We start from the raw sequence: 27,612 nt of genomic DNA on the forward strand, positions 1-27,612 counted from the left end.
ACAAACAGCTTCCTGAACGAGGGGCTAATCCCACAGATTAACCCTGGTGGAGCAGTTTGGCAGGCCTGCACTTAGGGCAGCGTGCAGGCCAGGCACGTGGGCACTAACAGGTACCTTTGGAGATCTGCGCTCTCTCAGGTTCAAAGGGCACATTGGAGCAGGTCAAAAAAATCTGAAGAATTTGCTATAATAGGAGGAGAGCCTAGCCCTGGCTAGGCTCGTGGAAACCCTGCCTTCCCTTTGGCTTTGCAGACCTGCTGGCTGCAAACTCCTCTTTGAGAGAAGCCAGGGAGCAGGGAGATGGCCTTGCTTTGCCTTGGGCTATTAAGTATCCATATTGTGATTGCTGCCCTTAGCTCAGTATTTACAGACAGTGTATTCTTGTTGGTTGTTGTATTGTTTTTAATCTCTTTAAAAACTACTCCATGAAACCTGGAGAACCAAATGTGGCCTCACTTTTAATGTGTTCAACCGTGCTGACTAAATTTTGGAGAATGAGACAAGCAGCCTTTTAAGACTGGAAAAGCAGCCCAGCTGTTAAGTTAGCAAGTGGGCTGCTCATTGCAGTGAAGGTGGAAGGGAAATGGAGACTGTGCCCAGAGGTGCTTTATTTCTGAGTGATACGGGGAACCTCTTGCGAGAAGCAGAGCGCCCTTGGAAAATAAGCTCTGTTATTTTTATTTTCCACCTTTGTTTCTGCTTTTTGGATGCCTAGTTTTTGAGGCAGGCATTGTATTTTCCCAGCTCTTTGCCTAGCTGCAAACTTTAATCATCTGTAATATTCCTGCTATGGTACTACGTCTCAAACAGCTGCCCAGGTATTGGTGAAGATTTCCCAGGAACATACATCAACCCTCTCTCACCAGTTTCTATGAAATCATTTGGTAGAAGCAGGCAGGCATTTCCCCTTTGTGAATCACTTTGTCTTGTTCTCACGTCACTTTGTTTCTTGGGCTTATTCTTCTCCTTTTTTTCTACTTTTCTAAGAGTTTCAGTGGCAACCTGGGGGAATGTTCAGTAAAGGCAGGCATTTTTGTCAGCCTTTTCACATGGATGATGCACAAAGAGCTGAACCAGATGCCCCCTCTCCGGGGCTGATTCAGTACTGTACAAAACCCCTCTGCCTGCAGGGATGCTGGGGATGAGCGCTGCATTCCTTAGTGACACCGAGATAAGCACAAGCACAGGGAGAGCTGGAAAAGGTGAGGATGGTACCAGGCTGTGAAGTTTAAGAGATGAATGTTTCTCACTGGCTGTGATCCAAGTAATGGTTAAGAATGAAACGATCCTGAAAAAATCTGGGGAATGGCTTTTAAGGCCAACAAAAAAAAAAAAAAAAGAATTTTGCAGGTCAGTTCACAGAGCAAGCACAAGCAAGACATTTTCCTACAGACAACAGGAAGAGAATGCAAGAATGGGATTATTTAGTCTGAGGTTTCAGAAGACCATGGTGTGTGTGTTGTCTGCTGCAGTAACCCATGCTGAAGGCAGCAGTGAAATCCCCTACGGAATTTGTTGTAAGAACAGACAGCAGCCATCTGACATCTGTGGTGTTTTACCCTGACCTGACTTTGGTTTAATTAAGCACGATGTGGAGGATAGGGTTGCAGCTGAGCTGAGGTATTAGTTTCCTAAAGGTTTTTGTTTTCATCTAAACAACGTTTCTGTCCAGGGTTTTTGGTCTCTGCATTGCGAAATTTCAGGGCAGACGCCCTTGTCCTGCTTTCATTCTCTCTGTAAAATGTCTCACGCATTTGGCACCGTGCAATTACTAACTCAGTTACCATAGACCACTGAGCCTATGGTCTTTAACCCTATGTATAAATCAGGTGGTACATACACGTGAAAGGCAAGTCCCATCAGATTATTGCGTGAGGAGGAGGGTGTGGTACTCCGTAAGCATTAAGAGGGACCCTCAGTGATGTGAGGAGGGATAAAGATTACTCGATGCTATGGCCTGCCCTGAGCTGGGCTGGTGCAGGTACAAGGCAGAGCACGCTGGTGCAGGCCTCCTCTCAGGAGCTGCCAACTGTGTCCAGCCTGGAATTACAGAGGTGCAGGAGTGCCCTGGGTCATGCCTTCCCACTCCCAGCTCTTCAGGGGCTGCTTGTAGAAAGCGGAGCTGCAGTCACTGCCCCCATGCAGTACTGAAGACAGCTGGATAAAACCAGATTCCTTTCCTAAGTGTTCCTTACTTGTCATGGAAAAGCCTTGCAGGGTGAGTGGAGCAGGAAGAAAGACAGGTGATGATTTAGAGAAACATGGAGACAGGACAGAAGCAAGGGATCATTCCCTTCAAGCTAAAATTACAAGGGTGGGGCTTACAGCCAGCCTGGATGAGCTGGCAGAGCTCTTTGCAGAGCAGCAGCAAGTCTTTTCTCGAAAGGCAGTGACACATGGGGAGGGGCAGGAAAAGAAACGGAAATATTTGATAATTTCTCTGAAATCCCAGCACAGACAACTGGGATGCAAGTAGGTGCGTTTGCTTAGCAGTAAAATGAGCCATACGCTCTGCTAGTGAGAACTACATTCAAAGTTCCCATATCTCTGCATTTGTGTGTTCAGATAGTTTAGAAACAGGTGGCAACCACAGGGCTTCCCTGTGACCATTGTGACAAGCTCTGCTCTGAGAGTGGCAAGCATGGGGCTGTGCTAAATGAGGGGCTTTAATGCAGGCACAGTCACGATCCTGACTGCAATCAGTAGCCAAAGCAGAGGATGAGTCTGGAAAAGGGCTGCCTGTGGAAAAAGTGCTGGCACTGAGATGCGCATTCAGCTCTCCCACAGCACCCTTGGGCAGGTTTTAAATATTGCAAGTGTATTTGGACTTGGACTATCCATTATAGGTGGTTCTCACACTCTGAGGAAGAAATTTGGCCTGCATCAAGCAAGTAAGAAGTGGGTAAGTCAGTCCTCTGCTGAAGGAAAAGTGGATGGTCCCTCAGCCTGTGTACAAAGGGCTGAGGAGAGGGAAGTACAGAGGGCTGGGAAGCAGGCTGTATCGGCTCTTTCCTTTGAAAAATGTAAAGCTATAGTGTGTTTAAACTGGGACAAATTGGAGCGATTCCACCGCAGCACTAGAGAAAAGCAGAGGGCATGACAGAAAAATGAGGGCTATCCAGTCCCAGTTAGGATTTCTGCAACCTATCTTGGTGATACGACAACACCTGTCCATTCTATGTGAAACCAGTTTTGGTTTGTCCAGCAGTTTCACAAATCCTCCCAGCTCCATTCTCTGCTTGCTTTACTGATCACTGCGCATTGCAGGGCAGAACTAAATTTCTTTCAACTTGGTGGACATGTGTGGCTTTTTCCAGCAGACAGAGCTGGCTGCTACAGATATGGTTCCTCCGGCACAGCGTCACTGAATAATCTCCTTGTATTCTGCATTAAATACATCAGATACAGGCATGTCAGCTCTTTACTCAACTCATGAACCAGTTGAGTTTAGAGTTAGATGTCACAGTGAAACAGAGCAACGGGACAGAAAGTAGAAAGGCCCACACTCAGGGGCTTTGTTAAGAAGCAAATAATTTCAAATAGTAGCTTAAGTATTTTTTTCAACCTGGAAATTAACAAAGTTCCTCAAAAGATCAACGTTTTGAATCCAGTTTTGCCAAGATTAATGCTTTGGTTTAGGTGTCTGGTAGCTCCTCGAGCTTTAAGGGAACTATTTAAGTGGATGAAGGTGGGCACAGGTGCTACATTTTTGAACAATTGTGTAATGACTACTTGGGTTGTGATGGCTCAGTCTGCAGGACTTTGGAACACTGGTGGAATGTTTTCTGTTCCCAGCACAAGTGTTAGACAGCTAATGTAGCTTTAAAATACGTATTTATTCAGCTTTAGTTCTGTTAAACGCTGGCTTTTTTAACAATGGTCAGTTCAACAGTGGGAGTTCCACTGCTGTAACAGAGAAGAAAATTTGCTGTACGATACCCTGGAGTTACTTGTTCTGGATCCAATTAAAAACACTAGATTAAAAAATGCCCAGTGGCTAGACAGTGTTTATTTAAAAACTTCTAGCTGTACAACAGGAAAACAAAGACGATGTAATTTTCCTAGTGTTGATGATGGAGTTGCTGTAATGCATCCAGTGACCTTGGCTTCAATATTTAACAAAAACTGTAAATAATGCAGTCATATCACAAGGTGGATTGACATGTACAAGATTTATTAGTCAACAATTGACAATCCTCTGGTCGTCTTAGCTGTGGGGAGAAGCAGGCAGAGGGAAGAGAGTTTACTTCACCTCATTCCTGACCTCCAGTTAATTTATGGAACAGATCCTCATCCAGTGTTTCGTTCTGGTCCTTGGAGCGGGTTGACAAGAAGATGTAGCCCCCAATATACTCATGGATGATTTTGCAGTCTGCGCTCAGGCACGTGAAAGCGATAGATACGTTCTGATCAAACTCAATTGCAACCTAAAAAAAATACATAGGGTAAAATCAGGAACAGAGATAAGCTGCATCTGGGAAAAAAGAGCAAATATCAGAGCACAGCTGGACCACAAGTACTGTGACAAAGCAGTACCTGTCTCTGCTAACCAAGAGCTATAAAGATGTTTGGGTCTGCAGGATGTCCAGAGTGTTTGGCTGCGTGTTTCTTAATTTTCTGCTGTGGCAGGGCCCTCTTGTGGTCAAAATCTTGTTGCTTGTTTAGGCAGGCTACAAAACCATGCTTTTAACTAGTTTTTCTAATGGTGTATAAAGTGAACACTGAGAAAATCAGGAATGGTGCTCCTGACTCTTTGTACACTTAACCATTAATGTTTAATACTCTCCATTGTTACATGCTGACCTTAAATCTGCTTTTGTGGTCCAGGTTTTGATTTCCAACTACTGTCAGTTCTAAAATCCAGCAAACAAGTTAGTTGCTAGCTGTGGATTTTGCCTTTTTTTGTAAGAGATATAAAGCAAACCCAACAGTTTTATCCAGCATTAGAGGCTCTGGCAGAGGGAGTACTGCAGGGGAGTAGTAGGGGTTGTATCTGATCTCTCCTGGCTCCTACAGGTGGATGCGGAAAACTGTGTAAGCAGGAGCATTTTCCAGGCTCCTTGAATTTACCTCAGGTCATGCTAGTTCTACCCCAGAAATATACAAGGTACAAAGCTGGCTTCAAGCTTTCAAACCTAAGCTCTCCAGTAGACTGCTGGGCAACAGCCGGCCCCACTGAGCAGCCTTCATCAGGGTCAGGAGCGCCCTGGTGTAAATCACACAACGGAGCTTCTTTCTCAGGACCATATACTGACACAGAGGAGCTTGCGCCCTGGTCTTGCAATCTCAGTCTGGGCTCTGAAAGACAAACTGGTTTCCTGTATCCTCAGCCTGTATTGGAGACTGAATCATCACAATTTAGAGAATGATGCATGAGATAGACTATACAGAGTGTTAAAATGAGATTTTTACTGACAGAGAGGTAAACATAATGGATTTGAATTTACCTTTGAGTGTCTGTATTTCATCCCATCAAAATCAAGGGCAACTTATAAAGAATAAGCTTGGTACAAACCTTTTAAACTGGAGACCTTTTACTTTCTGAATTTTGACTACAGACTCCATTAAGAAAAAAATTTAGACAGATTATTCAATAACATGTCACAACACATTCAAAATCTTTTAAGCCTGACGTTTAAAAAGATTTCCTGAAAGCATCCTCCAGTGTCTGAAATGTAATGACTGAATGCAGAGAGCTGTTCCAGTTTTACCTGGCGTATTTCCCAGTTCACATTCCACTGCTTCATGTTGGAGAACCTCCACGTTGTGATAGGATCTCCTGTGGCTATATCTATTCGTATCAGTCTGTTATAGGACACCCCAAGCACATCATCCTTTTTGCTTCCTTTAAACCTGAAAAAAACCCCAAACCCAACAAAGCCTTTGAGACGATCTAGTTTGCAGTGATTTCTGTCTAGAGACATGCACCCTCCTCTGAGAGCACAAAAAATGTGGGAAAAGTCACAACAGCCTGTGACTGAGAAGAGCTTGGACCCTTCTTTAGAATGGTATTTGTTATAAAGCAAAAATGTAGGCTGGTGAACCATGGTATAAGATGGAAAATAATTAGGCAGGTAGATCCAGCTGAAATCTTTCCAAGTTGTTTTCTGCTAAAAAATACTGTTCTGCCAAAATGCATGAATTTGATTATACTTTTACTGGAAAAGTGTCAACAATAATTGTCCTTGCTTCATTTCACTAATGTTGAAACATGTTTTTCTAGTTACAGTCACCTAAATTACATAAGCATATAATAGGAGTAGCTAGGGAAAGGTTACTCTGGTAAAGAAACTACCTTCCTCTACCCTCATGATGAAAGCTGAAAGAAATCTCACCTGTCTGCTGTTAATATTTTCAATATTTTTGATCCTGTTTCTGAACCTCTCTGCTTAGATGAAGATGGCTCACAGGGAAAGAATGTGACCTGGACCACAGTTTGTGCCTTACTTAATGCCCCCAACTAAGATACTGCCCAGAGGTTTGCAGAAATTCACTACGAGGTGTTTTGCTCATGCTACAAAATGCAGTTTAGGTGTTGGTTTGTTTACTTAACAGAATTAGCGCTGACAGATGCGGCAAAATATCTGTACCAATGTTAGTAAATTAAATAGTGACAGGGAACATTTCCAGGCACTGGACTCATGTTCTGTTCAATTACTACAAGAGTCCTAGGCAGAATCCTGGCGCTAACCAAGCAGCGCTGTCTCAGATGACCGCCAGGTACGGCTCAGGAGCTGGTACATCCAGGGACCAACATGATCTGGTAGTTCACATGAGGCTACTGGGTTTTGGGAAGTCAGAATGTTTCGTAGTACAGACGTGGGCTCCCAGCTGGTTCAATTTATACTGCAGGTGATTCCTAAGTAGCCCTGGAAGAGGTGTTAAGCACAAATTAAGGAAGGTACCTTCAAGTATGGTTGTGTCAGTACTTTTCAGTTTTTTGGTGGTTTGTCAAGAGAAAAGAATGCAGGTCAGAACCCTGCTATATTCAAGGTAAGATTCCAGGGGAACTGCTGTGAACACAACAGGACCTTTCTTGTGCTGACTGCTTTTCCAGATTAACCAAAAAAAGGGATCATTTGCTCTTTTCTTAATGAAATGCCAATGAAATTAGCATTTTATCATATTCCAATAAGCAAGAGTTGGAGCGAACAAATGTATTGCAAACCTGAGAACGCCAACATGACATGCATTTTTGTTACATTTACTGAGTTTATGTCAAGAAGGGTTTAACCCTAGTGATGTTACTTCAGGGAAAATGCGACAGGTCTGTATGAAGGCAGACATAACAGAGTCTCGTGGCAGGAATGGAGCTACTGAGTGCTACTGCTATAGAAAAAAACAGCAATATGGAAGTTACTAGAATTAAAAAAGCTTTGTGGGGGAAAAAATAGAGAATGTTTCTAGAACAGGGAGTCAAAGCACTTCCTACAAATCACTGACCATGAACACGTTATGACAGCTTGACATCACTGTAACAGTGTGATTACCTTACAATGTAGTAGGATAAGCCAAACTCGGGGAGAGACTGCCATGCTTGAATAAAACGCAGCTTGGCCTCCACTAGGGGCATCTGGGATACATTTTGGTGGGCTTCCAGAATACGAGCAGCCAACTGGGAAACACAGGGAGAGAGAAAGGTTTCAGTTGACTGGAGAACAAAAATACCCTTGCTTTCACTAAATCAAACAGCATTAGCTCTGATGCCATGTTCAGACACTTAGTCGTCACTGTTCCTGCAGATGTACTGCAGAGAGAGCACTTGGGGTCAGATCCTCTGCTACAAGGGCAGAACAATGCAGGAAGGTCTTAGGGTCTGGGTTTGTGCTGTGCTGCGTCTAGCTCCAGCACACTGCGCTGGAGACTGGGTCCTAAGGATGGGTAGGCTGAACTCTTTCTCAGCAATAGCAGTGGACAAGGAATTAGGTGGAGAGGAAGGAGAGGCACCCAGGTAAGGACAGGAAGACACCATTATTAAAGATGTACTGCGTCCAGCTCTGGAGCCCTCAAAACAAGAAGGACACAGAGCTGTTGGAACGGGTCCAGAGGAGGGCCACAAAAATGATACAAGGGCTGGAGCACCTCTCTTACAAGGACAGGCTGAGAGAGTTGGGGTTATTCAGCCTGGAGAAGAGAAGGCTGCGGTGAGACCTTATTGTGGCTTTTCAGTACTTAAAGGGGGACAATAGGAAAGATAAGGGCAACCTCTTTAGCAAGGCCTGTTGTGACAGGACAAGGGGCAATGGCTTTAAACTAAAGGAGGGTAGATTTAGACTAGATTTAAGGAGGACATTTTTTTACAGTGAGGGTGGTGAAGCACTGAAACGGGTTGCCCAGAGAGGTTGTGGAGGCTCCATCCCTGAAGACATTCAAGGTCAGGTTGGACGGGGCTCTGAGCAGCAACGTGATCTAGTTAAAGATGTCCCTGCTCATGGCAGGAGGGTTGTACTAGATGGCCTCTAAAGGTCCCTTCCAACCCATACCACTCTATGATTCTATGAAGACAATAACTTCCTGTCCTTAAAACCTTCCTTTCTTACTCTGAAAAGACTTTCAGGGACAGCGTTGTCAGGAGAACATGAGTGACTTAGGAGGCTGTGTGGATGTAGGAGGTGTACTTGGAAGAAGTGTCAAGAGACCTGTCCTTGTGTTCATCTTGTAGCAAAGGCCTCTTGCTAAATAGCAAAGGGACAAACGAGGATTGCAAGATGATTCTACTGTATGGTTTCCAAATGCTGCGTCAATGCAGCCTCACTCCTAAGCAACCACTGGAACCACCCATCCCCAACCGTCAAGCCACGCTCAGGATACCTGCTTGGACTTGTATTTTTTGGTATAACGTAGTGAGACGAAGCATTCAGGTTTCATATTTATGCTTTCTGGATCAGATACAGCGTGGGGAGACATGGTCCAGTTCTTCATCTTTAGAAATGAAAGGATCTTTTGGACCTCAGGATGATAAGAGCTATCGGCCATTGTTTTGCCTTTTGAGGCTAAAACACAAGCAGCCATCCACCGAGCATATTGATTCTCCTGCAACAAAGACAATGGTTTGGTATTTTTGGACAAACCATTTATGAAGATGGCTACTGCTCACACATCTTTCACTGTGCAACAAAATCACCCTGGAGTTATTCTGCTTAATTTGCATGGATGTGTAGTTACCACAGCACCGTTGTTCTTCCCTGACTGGGCTAGTTCCACCTACAGGACTGCCTTTGCAGGACAGCTAGGTTTTAAATTTTCAAAGAAATCCAGTACTTTGGAATAGGTTCTCTTGGAAATGTTATTGCATGACTATTTTCTACCTAATGAATATTTTTACACAATTTGGATTGATACATGTCAACAAAAATGAAATAAACTGAAATTGAAAACAAATGTAAAAACCTCATCACACAACCCTAATCTGAATGGGGGAGTTCTAATTAAGAAAAAAGAAGAGAACAAAACCCAAACCCCAGTCCTCTGAAAACACTGAAGCAAAATATTATGATTTCTGTTTACTTCTTTGGTAGGATGTTCTTTTTTTCTTTCCAGCAGCTCCACTTGGAAACTGACAGTAACATAGAATTACTGTCCTTTTGTCTCCTCAACCATAAAGTACTTGTTAGACCAACACACCATTCTTAAATTTTACTGAACATGTAGATAATAAACTCTCTGTAGCATCCTTATTTTTCTATACAAATTCTAGAACAGAATAATGGGATTTCTACACAATCTGCCAATAAATCTGGAATACAAACTTTCCCTTGTCTTATTACTCACATTTTCACATCTTAAATATACTTCATTCATGCCATCAGCAACAGGAATTAGTAGTTTGATTCCAAACTTCTTCGCAGCAACATTTACATCTGGTAAAACTTCACATCCTAGATCATAGAGAATAAGAAAAAAATGAATTTATTTAATTACTACATCACTAACTTTAAGTCCTGATCAAAACTGAAGAACTATACCTAATTGGTTGTTTTTCTTTGAGATCAAGGGCCAAGATATTAGAGGATTAGGCCTGTTCAAGCCTTCTGTTCTAGTCCACTGCCTGGTTTGTCTTGCCAGGGTGATGCCAACGCTCTGAGCTCAAAGAGCATGATAGTCAATGTGAAACAGAAAAGATGTGAGTGGTGTTCTCAAAACCTCAGCCTGATCTTCAGAAATGCTCAACACTTCAAATATAGAGGAGCTCATGAGATGGGCATTTGGGGAAATTTTAGCCTAACTGTCTTGAAAGCCTGGACTATATTTTCAGAAGCAACTTAGCACTGGCAGTGGGATGTAGGTGACATCTACAACCGGGCTGGCCATGGCCAGTTCAGAGGTCCCAGAGAACTCTGGGGACCTGGTATTTCACGTTGATGGTGCTATTACAGGCCTTCTGGATTCAGCTGGAGTCGTGGATGCCTACAGTTCGCTTTTGTGTTACGGGACACCAAGGCGGTGGGGTACTTGGTGAGGTTCCAGTCACCTTGGCTAGTTTTACCACCCATTTATCTGACCCGCTGAGGATATGCAGATTGGTATGCAGAGCCATTTGTTCACAGGGGTCAATCTTCTTTTTATTTCAAAGGTTTCTTCTAGGATGAATCCTGGGTATCACTGGTTCCCTGACGCTGAACAAATGATGTCCCTGCAGGAGTAGATGTAGATGGAGGCTATGTATGGTGCTGGTGTTTGCCATGTGTACGCCCAGGGTTTCTCCTCCAGAAGTACCTAAAGCTGGCTGTAGCTATGGAAATGCCCATGCATCAAACAAACAAGGCCCAGAGAAGGTCTTGGAGCTGTTGGTGCAACCTATGGCATTCTTGTCCGCTGCATCATCTGTAATCCTCTGCTGCCAGTGTGCATTTGCCAAAGACAGATGTGAGTACTGCCATTTAACACAGAGTAAAATGTTTGGAAATGAAAATGTCACACAGATCACATTCTCTATCTGACTCATCTTTAGTGAATTCAGCAGTACATGGCATTTTACAAGCCAGGTCCAGATAATCTTGGTTTTGACTAAGCTATTGAATCCTTTTTGTTTAGGCCTCTTCTGCAGATGCGGTCTGCCTGCTTAGGAGTGTTGGTAACCGAAAAATTTCCAAGACTAAATGCTACTGTGCTTGCCTTCCTGAGTCTTGCAGGGATTCCTTGATCTATTCACTTCACAAATGCAGTAGAAAAAGGAAAGAAAGGAAAAGAAAATTCCTGCCTTTTAGGTTTAGTTTCTCAATAGGTTCTCCCTGTGCGGATTCCTGGTTTTTAAAATAAGATACTGAAGTGTCTTTAAAGACAAACCAATATGGCTTGATAGCTTTGAGTGACAGCTTCCTTGGCCTGAAAGAAAAAAGGAAATCACATTTGTTTATATTGAAATGTACCAATTGCTAAGTCACTCACAAATATTACTCTGGATCTCAAATTGCTGAGGTCATGACATGACCTGTTGGGTTACTCATACTTGGGTCAACGAGGTGGGGTGACAAACGCCTGGGACCAACACTGCACTCAAGTTACCCCAGGTAAGGTTGTGTTTTTACCCCAGCTTCTAGCTGAACCCCATCTATGATTCCTCTCCATTTTTTTCTTTTTCTTCTATGTGGTTTTTCTTGCTATTTTTTTCCTTCCACTCTTAATCAAAACCATTCCCTTCTAACAAAGACTAATTCTGTTTTTTACATGAACTCAGTAACGCTAACATAACTCACTTGTTTGTTCTCACACACTAGAATTAGCTTCAGTTTTTCATAGCTCCTTATCTAGAATATTTGCACCCATAAAAATAACTTGTATTCATTAAACTTTAAGGGAGTAGAGACCATCCTTTTGGCTTTATCTGAGTAGTATTTAGCACAAAAAAATACTATTCCTTCACTAAGCTTATACTTCTATAAGCTTAGGTTATTAGGTTCTGTGTTAGGTTATTAGGTTATTAGGTTCTGTGGCGCTCCAAGAAAAGGTAATAGTTTAAACCATCTTCTTCCACTAGGGCAGTGTTATTCCAGCTCCTCACATGTGTATATAGATGGACGTAATCATAATTTTAATTATTTTACTTAATTTCAAGACTTTGCTAATGCGAACTGATTTCTTTCATAGATAAATTTAAAAATACCTACTTTGGAATTGAGAATTCATTGATAGATACTACTGGTCAAACATAATCATTGTGCTCACCCCACCTCTCTTCAGTAAGAAATAAAAATCATAATAAATTCTACTGAGAATACACTAACACAACCACAAGGGGTGGGAGGGGGGAATAAAGTCCCAGGTTAAGTGTATTCCAGGAGAGAAAACCAGAGGTATTAGTACTATTTTAATAGAGATATACTTCACAAATAGCTACAAAGGTCAACAATGAAGTTAAAAAGAAGAAAAAAAAAATTCCACTGTCTATTTAGTGCTTCCCTTTAAATCTAAGATGATGGTACAAAGAATATACAGCTATCTGGAAAACAGTGGTTTATTATACCCACTCTTGCCTTCTACCAGAGCCTTTCTAGAAATCCTTATTTTGAATCCTTTCTAGAAAGAGATGATTTTAATGTTTAAATGAAAAAAATAACTTGGATCTTCAAAACTGCCAAATGTTTTGACTTTTAGTTTTCCAATACAGTGACGTTCTTCAAAAATAAGGGACTCTGAGTTTTTTAGACCAACAAAATTATTTTTCTATCAAAAGAAAATTGCTGAAAACTTTTTTCGTTGTTTTTGAAAAAAAAAAAAGTAATTCTCCACTATACTGTCACCCACCTGAAAGCAGTATTTACTAGTGTGCTAATGTGGTGCATACTGTGAATAAATGTGAAATAGACGTTCACTATATGAACAGACCCAGCAGTATGATGTGCAGTGCTTTGCATTTACCTTTACAGTTAAGCAAGTAATTATGGTAACAAAACGCTGTTGTTCCTTTGAAGAAATGTTTTACACCTTACCTAGTTTCTACAATGTCTTGGCCTTAGTAAGTGATTTATCATGGATATAGGAAATTTTTCATGATGAAAAATAACTGCCGAATACTTTTAAAAGCAAACTGCTCTACTGCCAGGGAAAAATAAACAATGCATTGTTAGAGGCAAGTAACCGATAGAACTTAAAAGGCTTAAATTTCCTTTTATCTAGTAACCCTAGCCACCCAAGCAATTTGAATGTCAAATAAAATGTCTTAATTGGGAATTAATAATTAACAATTCTTAAGAGTTAACAACAGTTAACTGTTTTCAGTTTGCTGACTACAAATATGATTTGTCAACAGAATGAATGATAAATATTTGTGCAACAGAAATCTTTATCTTTCTAAAACATTAAGACTGTTTTGTGAAGCAAGGCATTACAGACTTGAGGTCACTGCAGTCATTTAAATAACCCATAAATCAAGGTATCAGTGGGATCACAGAATTGTACTTTCCTCAGTTTACTTATTTAGGTGAGGTATTACTGATCTGGTGTACCATACTGCTAGTCCAGCTTGAACCTCATTTCGATATTAGAAACAGACTCCACGTTTGGTTAGAAAGGGGTAATTTCTTTTGTTTTTTATTAAAAATATACCCCCAGGGTTGCTTTTAGAAATTCTTCTCAGGGGGAGCTGAAAGTTTTTTTCTAGTTTTCATTGGCAAAACCCAGTAAAGAGTGATTGAAACCAAAATTGTAGACTCTCTTGTTTACAGATGATGGTTGACGAGCACGAGGAAATATAAAGAGCCTGGTCTTTTAACAAGTGTAAGTATAGCTACCCCAGCAGCCCAAAAGATAGAAAGATTTGCTAAGCATCTTGCTCAGAAGCAGTAAGAGAAAGATTTGAAGAGGATGATATTAGGCTGCTTAGACCTATCTATCTGGTGTATTTGTTGATTTATAACCTTAGGATCTACCATTAGATTAGGATGAAAACTCAAGAAATCTCTTGTATTGTTAAGCTTCTTGTTTTGTGTGTTTTATTATTAGTTTTAATAACTCACCTAACTAGCCTGAGATTATCAGCAAGTTTCGGGATGTCTGTGATGTCCTCCTATCAGGAATAATTAGGAACAATTTTAGTACAACGCACTTTGTAATCGCCTGTTAACCCTGTTAAAAAAAGTCAGGAACCAGGTGGGCTCATCAGAGCCAATGCATTTGGCACAGTGAAAACAATTCTGGGATCCAAAAGGACATACCAAAACGTTACTTGCGTTTCCACCTTCCAGTGTCACTTCCAGGTTAGAAAGTGCAGCTTCTACTTCATCTACTTCTGACTCATGGGTGAAATCATGTGCCTCTGATGATAACGATAACTTGCTTACATGATACTAAAATAGAACATCAAAGTTCAAATAGTCAATATATCAATTAGCAACACACAATCACAGCATATCAAAATAGGCCACTTGGTCTTCTGGGCCTTGGACAACTGTGTAAAGTTCTGCAGCACAGAACTGTGAGGTGTTTCATAAGGAAACAGGTATGTCCACTATGATCTCTGGTGCAAGTACTGATAACAGTTTCCTATTTTAATTGCCAGCATTTGTATTCCTTCACTGTATAGCCATCCCGTTCTGTGAGGCTGACTGAATGCTAACGTTTCCATCTCTAGTCCTGCCAGCTGTAAGTGCCATCCACACCAGGTTGCAACCACTTGGCAACAAGGTTCTGTGCTGTTCTGCAGTGGCAGGCTGTGAATGTTTTGGCAGCTCTGTTTACATTTCTAAGGAAATAATTTATTATTAATAAACATTTGTGCCTTATTTCCTACAGTCAGGGACTAAGTCACGCTAAGTCATGTTAAATTTCTATGTACTCCATAGCATCCCTACCTTCACATTGTGCTATAGCTTTTTTTTCAGTCCGCTCTGAACATATGTATTGATGTATTTGAGAAATTTTCAGGAATATGTGAAAGGGTGGTAGCTGGTATGGGAAACAACACTTCATAGTAATCCCCCTCAGAATAGCCTGGGATCAAAATTACATCCTTTAGATAATTTTAGTAAATGGTTCCATAATCGTATGCATGAGTTTGAATAATGGTGTGGTGCAACTGAATTTAGTTGGTTTATCTGATGGATGCTGCTTATTGTTTCTCACTCAGATAGCAGACCCCCAGTCCAAACAGAGTTATTGGCTTGGGCTCTACCCTGGTCTTGTCCCAGCTTGCGCCTGCCTCTTGAGGAAACAGGTTTTGCAACTTGGATCAAGTACATGCCTGTAGTGCAGCAAAGATCAGCATTTCTTCCTCTGTGCAGTCAATTTCTTCTAACAGGATGGCCCAACGGGCTTGTTCATATATTTGGTTTATTCGCACTGCATCGTACTGTAGCAAAAAAGAAAAACATTGGTTATCAATGACTGTCACGATACAGACTCCTGTTCAGCTGCAGCTGATCTACCATTGGGCTGAAGCCACAAAGGTTGTTTCCTTCCTCCCCCCACCTCTCCCCTGCTGTATGTTCTCCATCTTTCTGCTTTTTCTTGTACTAGCTTGTGTGAGTGTGTGTAGGGTCACGGTGGCTTGCTGATCCAGCAGAAAATTAATCAGGAGTCCCTGGCTGAAGCAGAAGAGGAGATTAAGACATCCCCTTTTGGGATAGTAGGCCTTGGACTGGCTTAACAGAAATGTGAAAGCACACTATGAGCGTGAAAATAACATGACACAGCTGATACGAATGTGACATTCGACAGCTTGCTACTGCCAAAAGACAGAAACTCTTATTCCTCACTTCCCCTCTTCTGCTCTTGGCTTTTTCGGTGTTGGCTGTGTCTTTGCACTGGCTTGACGTTTGACAGGTCCTGCTGTGAACTGCTTTAATTCACTATCCGTTTTTTGGATAGTGATTGTTTCTTATTATCTACTTGGTTAATAAGCTGAAGTGACTCGCAGAAATATTCAAGCCCCAGAGCTGGTGAAAGGTAGGTGATGGGAGGGTAAACCCTGGAGTGTGACCCCTCCCAACAGTGGTGAGCTATTAAGTTGCCTGAACCTGTTTTAGGTTATTTCATCCTACAGCTCCATGGCTGGCTGGGGCAAAGAAGGGAAGTGTTTGGGCTGCTGACATTGAGACACGTACTTGAATTTTAGTGGGGATGTTTATGAGACGCCTGAAATGGAAGAGTTCTACAGAATTTACAGAAAATAGCAACATGAAAGGCAAATCCTCTGAAATTCACATTTGAACTCTTGTTCATTTACACTGGTCAACGATCGCACTTTAATTTTCCTAAATGTACTACACAAGCCTTAAAAATGCTGGCTTGACGCAACCACTGTGACTTAGTCAAAATAAAGGCAATTGAGAGGCAACTTGAGAAAAATATTTAAGTGATTTTTGAAGACTAAATCTTGTTTCCAAATGAGACTTAAATGCTTTTCCTGAACTTTTCAAAGGTATTTAATCACCCGGTCACATTGAAACAAATTTAAGTGCCTGAGTGCTTCTGAGGGCTTCAGCCCTGAAAAGCTGAATATTCAGTGAAGAGCAGTGGAACATAGATGTCATTTTTAAGTCCATTTTCAAAAATAGGGCTTATACCTTTACATCATTTAGGATATCGTTGGGTTAGTTTTCCCCTTAATTCTTCTTGTTAAGAGAGAGGCAGAAAGTAAACCAGCCCCTCTGGAAATCTGGATACTGTTTCTGGTGCTCTTAAGATCTCACCTTTGTACTTAAGATCATATTTCAGCTAAGGAACAGTGATTTAGTGTCCAGAGGGGAAAAGTGCAGCCTTAGCTGGGGGGAAGAAGTAGGATTTGATCTCTGAAGGGCCTGTAACAAATCCTAGCTAAAATTCAGTATCCTTGTGCTATAGCTCCTTGACATGAAAGCAGGCAAACAATGAATAGCAATAAAAACAAAGCTCTTACTTTTGGATTCAAATCAAAGAAAGTGTAATATTTAAAGCGTAAAAGTAGTTGATCGTCCTCCAGAATGCCTTGTTCCATAAGTGATCGAGATGAATCTAGCCAGCTGCAGAAGAAAACAACCCACAGATTCATCTGTACAGGAAAAACTATCACACCTGCAGAGCTCCAATGTACTTGTGAAACAACAGTGGGAACTAAACAGCTGTAATTCCTGCAAGTCTGCGGAAAATTCACATAACTTGAGAAGGTGGAATGTTCATGTGGAGTTCCAGGTTTCATTGTGTAAACACAATACCTACAGTCTTCCTATTTTTTTCTCCAGCACTGTTCAAAATATCAGGACTAGATGCCAGAAACTGAGCAGTAACTAGGTATGGGGTGACCTAAGCCAATAAGATTCTTTCTTCTTGATCTCCAGAAATGGGAGGTTCATTGCAGCCAGGCCAAAAGTCTGTCTGTAATATTTAGACCTCCCACTTTTCATTTCACTATTTGCTGGTTTATAATTCTAGCTACTTCTGTTCTCCAGTGAAATCCAATGAAAACATCAAAGTCACTGTTAAATGCTCTACAGATCTAAAAATGACAATCCATATTTTAATGCTAGAGAGACAATCCTCTCAAACACTCACACCACTAAACCCTCTAGTGTTCTGTATTCTCCTGTGGTGTACAATAAACAATGTTTGCTTGTGCATAAATCAGTAAGTCACCTATCTGTAATGCATTAGAGCTTTACTGCATTTATCCACATGTGTATTTCCACTCTCCATGTAAAGCCTTTAGAGTTTGCTATCCAAACTGTCCTTTAGCTGTGCCCACAGTCCTAAACTGGATTTGCCTTCATCTAACAACAGAATTCAGTCCAGAGCCAGCACAATTACAGCATTCATCACTTTAAAACAAAATTGCCTAACCAAGAATGTTGAGTAAGGAAAAAAGATTAAGAGTAGTAAGTTTTTCTGAACCAAAACCTAGATCGAAGCATATGTTTAAGTATCGATATAGCCGTATAGCAGGGGTTTATTTTTAAATTCTGCTTTACACTTAAAAAAGCTGGATTAATGCTACCCTCGTTAAGCCAGCTAATACAGATCTCAAAGAGAGGCATCTTACCCTGCATTGAGTTTGGCTTTGTCAGCTAAAGTCCGAGGCTGGTACATCTCTGCTAGTGCTTCTGGAGAACAGTTGGCATGACTGAAGGCGAGGGTGCTGCAGTTCTGCTCGGTCAAGGGACTGTCACTGAACCAAGTCATTGTAGAAGAAGCTGGTGTCCCACTGATGGGATCATAAGTGGGTGTCATGGTTTTACTATACAAACCTGGACTTCCTGCAAGTTAAGAGAATAATGTATTATTCCAGGGAAAACTGCGTTCAGACTTAGGTAGTCTACCACTTTCCATCATGAAAGACTAGCCCTTTTCTTTCAAGACAGTCTTCTATCTCTGTTCTTTACAGCAGGCCTTGTCCTTTCACAGGTGAAATGACCTCAGGGACAGAAGTACTCTTCCCTGTTCTGAGAGATATCTCCGTTGTGCTGGAGATAAGAAACACATACTTTCAAGCCTTTATTTCTCCTTTTCCTTGGAGTTTGCCAAAATTGTTGAATATTTTAAGAGCAGTCTTGCATTTTCAAAGAGCAGCAGCACATCCTGTGTGCAGGGCCACAGTGATCACCTGTTTTCTGGTATAGCCTTTCGCATACTGAGATTCTGGAGATTTCAGTAACTTTTTGAAGCCACTAGTTTCAGGCCAACTGTCTGTCTCTGACCACCATTCTACATTAAACTGGCCTTCCTGGTTTTAATTGCGTAGCAAAGAACTTCTTCCTCTTTTTGACTCTCAGTCAGAAGAACAAAATCATATTGGTTTTTCATTACCTGGTAATCCAGAACTTGCTGGAGAATTGCACAGGTTTAAAATATCTTCTGTAACTGGTTCTTTGCTGTTCTTGTCTTTTTTCTTTTTCTTTTTGGGTGCATCTTCTGATGGCTTCAACAAAGAGAGTTCTTCTGACCGTCTAATATCTACAACGGCAATTTGGGAACTGAAGCAAGACGAAGCATTTGAAACTTAGCAGCTTACATCTAAAAAAGCCCATGATTCGTAATAGCATTTGGGGAAGCTCCATGTTGCAATCTGAATTTTATTTTTAGCAGGTTGAAAGCAGTAGCCTTGGAAAACCCAGTAATTCAATAACAAGGCCAAAGGCTTTGGGTGGTGAGAGTGAGTTTTGACAGAATTTAACCCTGCTTTTGTAGCAAGCATAACTGCATTTTAGAACACCAGAGAAAAACTCTTTCTCCCTAATGGCTCTGCGATCACCTTTCAGCATAACAACCTCAGTGAAATGTCTGACTTATGAACAAGCAAAACCAGAAATGGAACCACTGTATTTGAAGTTCATGCCTTCTATTATTCACTTTAAGAATATTTCACATACATGATTCTGTCTTAGCTATACACCATTCCCTAATGCACTACTGATTCAGACATGTATTAGCAGTTGCAAACCTGACACTTTGTTTCTGAAAAATACTTTTATCCTGGGGTAACAAAAGACATTTTTGACAGTATTCACTCATGAGAAAAGTTACAGGGTTCCTGTACTGACTCAGTCTCGAAGAAAAATGTGGGTAGAAATACTTAATTCGGCCAAATGTCAGTTGAAGAATTGTGGCACCGTTTAATCAGAGCTGTTAAATGTGATAAAGACATACTATCCCTTTCACAATCCAGTGCTAGAAGATGAAATTGAAAGCTACACTGTGGTCAATATTAGGTGGTAAATTCCTTCTGAAGATGCATGTGTTATTGGCCTAAACTTTGAAGATCTAAGTTAAAAAAAAATCCCTAGAACTAAGGGATTCTGAAGACTGATTACAGGCTGGACTTATCCCTGTGGATCACAGACACACAGGTCTGGCATGCTCCAAAACCTCATCTCTGCTTGGAGGTGCTCCATTACTGGAAAGAGCAGAGGCACAGGGACTCAGTGCTGCAACACACTGATAAGCTTGTGTGGGGTAGTTGGGTATGGCCTGACCTGAAGAGGTTGGGACATATAAAAGTTCTGGTTGTTAAAAACATGCTCCTTCTGAAGTAAATACATAAAACCAATACAGCAGGTTGAATGTCATTAATGCTAGTGCAAGTAGGTGATAAATCAGTTGACAGCAGTAAAACTGCCTACGGTGGAAGCTGGTTTAGGAGATTGATAAGCTCAGGCTCTTAGTCAACGGCATGGAATAAGCAGGACTGAGCCCTCAAGGAGGACAAGGATCCCAACAAAACCATCAACAGGGCTTTGACTATTCAGTACTCCTGAAGTACATGGGATGCATTTCTGACACTGTTTGCATCAGTTATCACAAAGACTGAGAACCATTGACATTCACTGGATACTAAAACCCCCAAAAATCTGTCTTTTGATCTTGGGTCAACTCAACCAAATTTCTCCTGGAGCTAAACAGTTTTGTGAGTAAGGACTTCACATCAAAACAAAGTCACCTAATAAGATGCTCCAACTTCACTGCCAGATGGGATTTAGCTTTACTTACTGAGAGTTTTGCAGATGTCACTGACAGCTTTGAATACCACAGAAGAGAAGCTGACTTTCAGTCTCACAGTCTTCATGTTTGGCAAGCGGAGCCGCAGGATTTTGTGCTGAGTAGTAAAGAGCAGCTTAGCATCTGCCTGTACCCCACATTTATCGAGTGTCCAGTGGGTTTTCAGAAGCCAACATTTTTTTTGTTCCCACCAAAGAGCATAGTCTGACCAATCTTGTTGTGTTTCTAGGAAAATACAAAATGGTTATTAATAAACTATGGAGCAAATATACTAAAAAAAATTCATTTGAAAAATGGTGCTCTGCAAACAGGAGAATTTATTTATGTTAAAATAGCAACTACAGTTCTGGAGACCTAGACCCGATTTGCTAAATACTTGTGGCAGTCACTGGGAACTTTGTTTTCCCTGAAGAGTTAACCTAGGTGCTGACTGTGGCACTGCCTTAACCTTGCAGATATCCACAGGGAAACGGCATCTCCTGAATCTGGTGCTATACATGGTCTAATGCTGCTTGGATTGTGCTGGGATACAGACTAATAACAAGGGCACCCACTTCACAACTTGATAGTGCAAGCTGAAAATCCTCCCACAAACCTTGTGCATGCCCAGATGGGCACAAGTTCTTCCACAGTCTCCTGGGAATCACCACTGAACAGCTCATCTCTAGAGTGTTAAGAACCAGCAATAAACAACCCTTGAAGTCTTGGTGACACACAGCTAAGGGCTGTTCTCAGCTCTTCTTTGTGGCTGCACAGTTAGACTAACAAGGATGCTCACCGGAGTGCAGCCTGCTTACAATTTTGCAGTAGCAACATTCTTTAAATACTGAACAAAAAGAATTACTTTTTTTGAAGTAAGCCCTGTGACAATCAGGGAAGAGTTAACAAGCTCTCTAGCAAAGAAGATGACCTTCTCTACCACACAGGATCAGAAACATGTAAAAGAGGTAGAAACTTGTAAGGGAGGTAGAATGGGCGTGATGCAATATGGTACAGTTAGATATTAGTCTGTGCAGGAGGGCAGGCTGGTGTGACTGACCAGGGACTGACAAGGGTTGCCTGCAAAAACTTCTCAGAGAAGACAGGCCTGCCAAGAGACGACTGTCTTGTTTCACTAATACAGACTTGCCTTTGTTTTGCTTAAGTAAAGAATGCTTATTTCGTACTGTGAAAACATACAGATGAGGTAAGGCTTGCTGAATCACGAACAGATAGACGACTTTGTTCATGACTTATATAAAGAGTTTTGGAGGGGGAGAACAGTGGCTTTTGTCTGATAACTCTTGAGCAGAAAGCTATCCTGATCTGAAAGGTGTCAAAACCTTGACTAGATCAGCATGAGAAGCACATGCGTAAGGAAAGAGATAAAGTATTGCTGCTCTCGGTTCCATGGGGAATTCCAAGATTAAATGACTTCCCAGATGCCAGCGCAGGGTAGTAGCGGGTGAAGTTTCTGCATGATCTTGGTCAAGTTGTTTTGGTCTTCTGCGTCATGTCTCGTTCTTCCTCACCAGCTCTGCCAGGTAGAGGTGATTCCTCAGCATGTCTATACCACAGTAGAACCCTGACCTATTTTGGAGTATTGGTAAAAAATTGTGTCTCAACAGAGCTGCTAACATAAATCACTTAGTTACAGATTTGCTTTAAATATGATTTAATATAGAAAGCTTTTTGCACTAGTTGAGTACTAGTTATAAAAATGCTGTGAAAAATGAGCCTTCTGACCCAGTGAGAACTCCAGCTACCATTGGCTTGCTGACTGAATTGTGTGTGTATAAGTGTGCAGAGAAGTTTGTAGAAATGTATCACAGGTATGCGACCTGCTTTAATGCTGGAAAAGGGATTCCCTGCTAAAATCACTATCTCCAAGCAGAGCTTTTTCATCACAAAGGGTTGTCATTTAAAGATGTCCTTCCATTGAATGGGAGCCTTTTTGCTCCTTTTGCATATCCTATGCAAAGGATATATTAGCGTTTGAAAACAAAGCCATTCATTTGGCAGTAAGAACTCAGAAATTAAGTTGCCGGTTTTAAATTTCTTAACACTATATTTTGCTGAAGGGTTTTGGTATAGTTCAGTTTTCCTCTTCTTGTTTGCCTGAAGTCAAGCTACGTAAAAAAGACTAAAGTTTCAAGGAGGGGTTTTGACTTTTTTTTTTTGTTGCCACAAATCTTATATTTCTAGAAATCTAGAAATGCAAAGCTCAGTGTTCCTACTTGGCAGGTCTAACCTAGCAAACAGGCTCCTTTCTGTGTGAAGTTGTCAACTGAAGACTTGTAAATTTAAGAATTCCAGGAAAAAGAACAATACTTGAAGAATGAGTTGCATAGGAAACCCATGTGGCATTGATGTAATAATCAAATATACTATCTTGTCTGTATCTATCATTCTGCAGCCTCAGAGTCCAGATGATGATTTGGGGAGGCAGCTCCCTTTGATGGCTTTCAGTTAAAGAAACCTAATTTCTCTCATTGCTTGTAGTGCTGACTTGCTGCGATTGAACACAGGGTATTTTACCTTTCATCTCCTAACTTTTGACTCAGCCAGTCTCTGCTCTTCACAGCTTCTCCCTACTGGATAGGTGCAATGGATTCTGACCAGAATGCTATGATAGCAGAGGAAACAGGAACTTCTGAAACACCTTTGTAACAACTACTCATGTCTCCCTACTACAAATAGATAAATAGGCTATCAGCTACCTTTACTGCCCCTCAAACTAGCCACCTATAAAGCCTACCTGGAAAGGGAGTTGAACAGCTAGTCTAGTCCAACTATGTTTGTCTAGGTGGAAGATGAAAACAAAAGTTTTGTTTGCACTGTGATAGTATAGGGCTTTAGTCACAGACAGGGAAGGGTTCTGGAAACACAAAAACCCTGAGTCTGCAGCACCTATGTGCTCGGTGTGCCGTTACAAAGAAGTGAGGCAGTGCTGTTTCAAAATGCACAGGAGCCTCTTTTTGCAGAAGGAAAGCGACATGTATTATTTTAATAACACCACGTAAATTAAACGGGTCTTTACTCACCAATTTGTTCTACTAATTTCAGCATCACTCCTCCAATATGAAGGTCCCCCGTGACCCGTAGTAAAAATTCCTTTTGTGTCTTTTCACACTCATGATCTACTGTCACAAAGAGCTCCCAGGAATGAGACCCATATTCACTTGAGGAAATCATTTTGGAAAGGTCTATGTAAGTTCTGCAAAAACAAAACGAACAAGCAAGAGGGATATTCTTCTTCCACTCTCTGCAACAAATGTATCTCTCCACAGTCTCCCTTCGCAGGGACCTTGGCTGGAACTTCCGATGTGTTATCTTGTTACCTCTGAACTAGACTCTGCTCTTGTGATTACTGGTGTGACATACGCATGTGGGATTTTTTTGTTTTATTCTGCTTTTGGTGTCCCTCACAACTCAAGTGTCTGCAGCTGGGTAGAGATAGCCCAGTTTTACCTGGGTTTCCCCGCTATACAATGCTAATCTACCAGTCTGGACACCATAAAGCCTGTGGGTGGGATCTGTTTTGGCAATCTGTCCAGTGAACAAAAGAATTTCGTTGACTTGTACATGTAGAGCTGTAATTTTCACTGCAAATGAAAGTTGACACTTGCAGTTCTGCCAGCTTGGCCCCACAGGACCAAAACCAGAGAGTAGTTTTACCTTTGGGTAGATGCGAGGGGAGACAAATAACTTTAATGTCTCTCTGCCAGCAATATCTAGGCATATTAACTGCAGTTTCTGCTGATTGTCTGCTTGCACAGAGATGTAGGCAAGTATCCTGTCTCAGCAGGGTGAATTGTCTGAGATCCCACCAGGCTCCTGCCAGGACAGGTAAACAGTAATCACACCAAGCCAAACTAGAGAAGATGCTCAAAGTAGAAGCTGTGGTTATCATCATCAGAGTTCTGCTAATTACTGCAGAAAGATCTTGTAGGTATAAGGTGATGCTGCAGGAAGGATTTTGGATATTTAACCAGTGAGAGAAGATACCAGAGTAGCAGTGTGCCTTTAAACTGAACCCTAAGAAAGAAGCCTTTGCAGTTGAAGCTTAGGCAGTAAAGTGGATGACTTCCATTTATTGCAGGCCTTCAGCAAAAACAGAGATTCTGTAAAAGGTGCCGTACACAGACTGCTTCTAACATAAAAAATAACTAAGATTTGTTTACAAAGAAGGCTAGAGGGGATGTAACAGTATTAACAGATTTCTCTAAATAGATTTTTTTAAAATAAGTATTTAATAAGTTAAATGCCTTAGCCTAAAAGTTAGGTGAAACCCAGAAAAATCAAGAACTGTTGTTACAGGTGAGGAGTGAGAGAAGGAATGACCTTTTATAGGACTGGCTGCAGGACAAGACCAGACTAGTTTAGGTTACACTGACATAAAATTAAATAAAGCATGCCTGGAAACAGGATGAAAATTTAAGTTCATCTGTTTACCAAATTTATAATAACAAAGCTTCAAAAGAGGGTTTTAGTGCCAAAGGATACTACTGCAGGGCAGAGTTCAATGTTCATTCTGAGGTTCCCTTCCAGAGGCATGATGAGGCTTTTGCAACTCTACAGCCAGCCTATTACAGCTTAACCTTCCCCAGGCTTTCAGGTGTTATTCATGTATATTAACATCTTATGGTTTAAGAATTTCATCATGAAGACTTTTGGTATTTTGTTAAATGATGTATCATGCAGTATTTGTATTATGGAGTACAATGTAAATCAAAGTCATTAACTGTTTCAGTGAAGTTCTTCTAAAATCTGTTGTCAGAATACTAAAGTTGTAGACTTGGTTCCTTGAACTCCTTTGGGCCTAGGCCATGGCTGGTGTCAAACCTATGGATATAAAATTTGATATCAAAAGGATAATAGCAATGTGGCGGTAATGATAAATTCTGCTAATTAGGAAAAGTGATTCCAAAGGTGAAGGCAATGAAAGTGTATCTGTTAAAGATTAGATTGATCCCCCTGCAAATGAATGACAATATAAACAATACAATCTCTCCAGCTCAAAACCATCCTTTTAGGGGAAAGTCACCTTACCAGGGAGTTTCACTAGAACAGTCCTGGGAGTCTGCCCTCAAATTCTAAAAATCACGATGACTTATAGACAGCCCTAACTCAGAAAACTGCAGCTTCACAATCATATAACTCCAAGAGACTAATTTAGGCTGAGGAACAAATGCTGTTGTTAATTATGTTCTTGGATGTGGCAGCCTACACCTTTTCACCAAACAGTTACTAAACAAACAAAAGTCCGTTCTTATCCGAGAGGTTTGTTTGTTTTGCTTTAGTAAATAACGACATTTGTGCTGGACACTGGAAAATACTATGGCTGTCCTGCCTCAGGGGTAGAACTGGGGTTTTGAATTTGTGCTGCAGTGTGCCACATGGATGTACAGGCTTAGGTATGCGTTAGACCAGGGGGTACCTGGTGGAGGGGAAGGGCTGTGCCTCTCCTGAAGGCACAGTGTCCAAGACACAGCTCCTGAGATGGCCTCCCCAGCAGATGAGGCTTTTGGAACAAGGGCAGTACAAGGTGTAGAGAGCAGTTATTTTTGCACTGTATTCATAGCAAAACAAAAATCCTAGCTTTAGAAAAGTCAAAATGCCACTAGTCACTCTCCTAGGCATCAATAACAGCATTAAAAATAAATATATCTACAACTGGCCTAAGCATGAGAACTATGTGCTTTCATTTCAGGAGCATGGGTATGAAACCTGGCAGGGGAACTCTTTTGCCTACACTACAGTCTGCTGTAAGCCAGTATTGTTACTGAAAAGAAGCTGTCTCATCTGCCCTCTTGTGCCAGCAAAAACATTTGGGAGCTGATCTGGTTTTTTTTTTTTCCTCTTTTTAAATTTGGTTTAACTTCCCAGTCTAATTCTGCATACAAATACTTGTGCTGACATGGATGAAAACGAGCAGCCCAAGGGGTGGGTGAAACTTTTTCTTTCATTCACGCTGGCTTAGAAAAGCATGGCTTCAGTGCAGCTAATCCTGGCACTCCATAATTCCCTAAAGCTGCTCTCTTCCCCACTTCCTCTTCAAACCAGAAGGTTTTAGTCCTATGATAAGAAAACACAACCACTAGTAAATCTATCACAGAAAGCAGCGCAAAGAAAGTCTAGTCTCAAAAAAGCTGCAAGCTAAGGAGTAAGGACAACTAACCGTTGTGTATTAAAACCCCAAACAAACACAAACCGCCAGGGCAGGCTGTGCACACTCCATGTCTTAAAACCTTCAGGTCAACATTGGATCTGCTCCAGGAACGCACCCCAATTCCTGAGCTCCACGAGGGTTGCAGCTGTACAGCGTGGCACAGGGAGATCAAAAAGGCGAGAAACATGTCTTCAGGCTACTGCTGACTCTAGTCAGTATTTCTACACAGCATTTTAGCCAATACTGCTATAAAAAAAGAGCAATGATTACTCTACAGATCGAGCTCTCTGCAAGTCTTACCCCTCGCAGCCCCGAACTTCAACATTTGGGTAGAAATACTAATGCAGGAAAACATCCGCGTTAAGGTAAAGGCGGGAAAACCAGCGTACGACGTTTCGCCGAGCACTTCTACGCCAGGTAGCGCTGCCCTGGCACCTTTCGGAAAGTACCTGCCGGGAGGCGAGGGGTGAATGGAGCACCGGTTTGTGCCCCCTCCCGGGGTTTATGCAGCTCCCGGGGCTGAGCCGCCCTTTGAGGAAGCGCCAGGCCGGAGCGAGCCTGGGGACGCAGCCCCCCTCGGGCCGCGGGCCCCCTCGGGCCGCCAGCATCGGGTCACACCGCAGCCGTCACGAGCACTCCAAAAGAATTTAAAAATAAATAAAATATGTTTGCCCGCATTATTCCTCCCCCGCTCCTCCGGCGGCCCGCCCGCCCCCCCGCCCCACGCGCCCAGCGCTTCCCCGCCGGCGGCCAACAGCCCTTTCTCCGCCCTTACTCACTCGCGTTCTCCGACGGCAGCGCCGTCCCTCGCCTCCCTGCCCGGCTCCTGCTCCCTTCTCCTCCACCTGGCGCCTGGGAGACAGGGAGGAAGGGGAGGAGCGCCCGGGCCGGCCCTACCGCCGGTACCCCGGCGGGGAAAGACAAGACGGCCCAGCCCTTCCCTGCCCTTCCCTTTCATACGCCCCGCTCGGCGGGCACCGCCATGCCGGCAGGTGGGGAGGGAGAAGCCGAGGGGAGCGCTGTCCTCCCCTGCCCTCATTGGAGGCGGCCAGCCTTCC

At 42.1% G+C, this 27,612-nt stretch overlaps 1 protein-coding gene across 4 annotated transcripts; it reads right to left on the minus strand.

The window, feature by feature from the left end:
* Nucleotides 1–3,979: 3,979 nt before the first annotated feature.
* Nucleotides 3,980–27,612, minus strand: FERMT1 (FERM domain containing kindlin 1). Of its 4 annotated transcripts, none has more exons than XM_075088198.1 (16): nt 27,334–27,405; nt 26,670–26,800; nt 23,427–23,599; nt 20,395–20,628; nt 18,715–18,861; nt 17,951–18,164; nt 16,835–16,937; nt 15,179–15,286; nt 14,154–14,285; nt 13,956–14,005; nt 11,201–11,325; nt 9,772–9,878; nt 8,812–9,033; nt 7,491–7,615; nt 5,712–5,853; nt 3,980–4,427 (listed from the first exon to the last, which is right to left on the minus strand). In XM_075088198.1, exons 3-16 carry the CDS (start codon nt 23,575–23,577, stop codon nt 4,254–4,256), a joined length of 2,034 nt encoding a protein of 677 aa, XP_074944299.1. In that variant the 5' UTR covers nt 23,578–23,599; nt 26,670–26,800; nt 27,334–27,405; the 3' UTR covers nt 3,980–4,253. The 4 variants fall into 4 exon arrangements, with proteins under 4 accessions (XP_074944299.1, XP_074944301.1, XP_074944298.1 ...); XM_075088200.1 differs by lacking the exon at nt 26,670–26,800 and adding an exon at nt 26,855–27,003 and having other exon boundaries at nt 27,334–27,392; XM_075088197.1 differs by lacking the exon at nt 26,670–26,800 and having other exon boundaries at nt 27,334–27,612.

Source organism: Phalacrocorax aristotelis, chromosome 3 (genome assembly GCF_949628215.1).
Source record: "Phalacrocorax aristotelis chromosome 3, bGulAri2.1, whole genome shotgun sequence".
Lineage (NCBI taxonomy): Eukaryota > Metazoa > Chordata > Aves > Suliformes > Phalacrocoracidae > Phalacrocorax > Phalacrocorax aristotelis.

Excerpts from the sequence above, each read along its gene's own strand:
- FERMT1 (XM_075088197.1), bottom strand. The coding sequence starts at position 27,593 with ATGAGGGCAGGGGAGGACAGCGCTCCCCTCGGCTTCTCCCTCCCCACC. Across the intron at positions 23,600-27,333 it reads GCTGCCGTCGGAGAACGCGA|AACTTACATAGACCTTTCCA; the intron begins GTGAGTAAGGGC and ends TTGTTTTTGCAG. Across the intron at positions 20,629-23,426 it reads GAAATTAGTAGAACAAATTG|AAACACAACAAGATTGGTCA; the intron begins GTGAGTAAAGAC and ends GTATTTTCCTAG.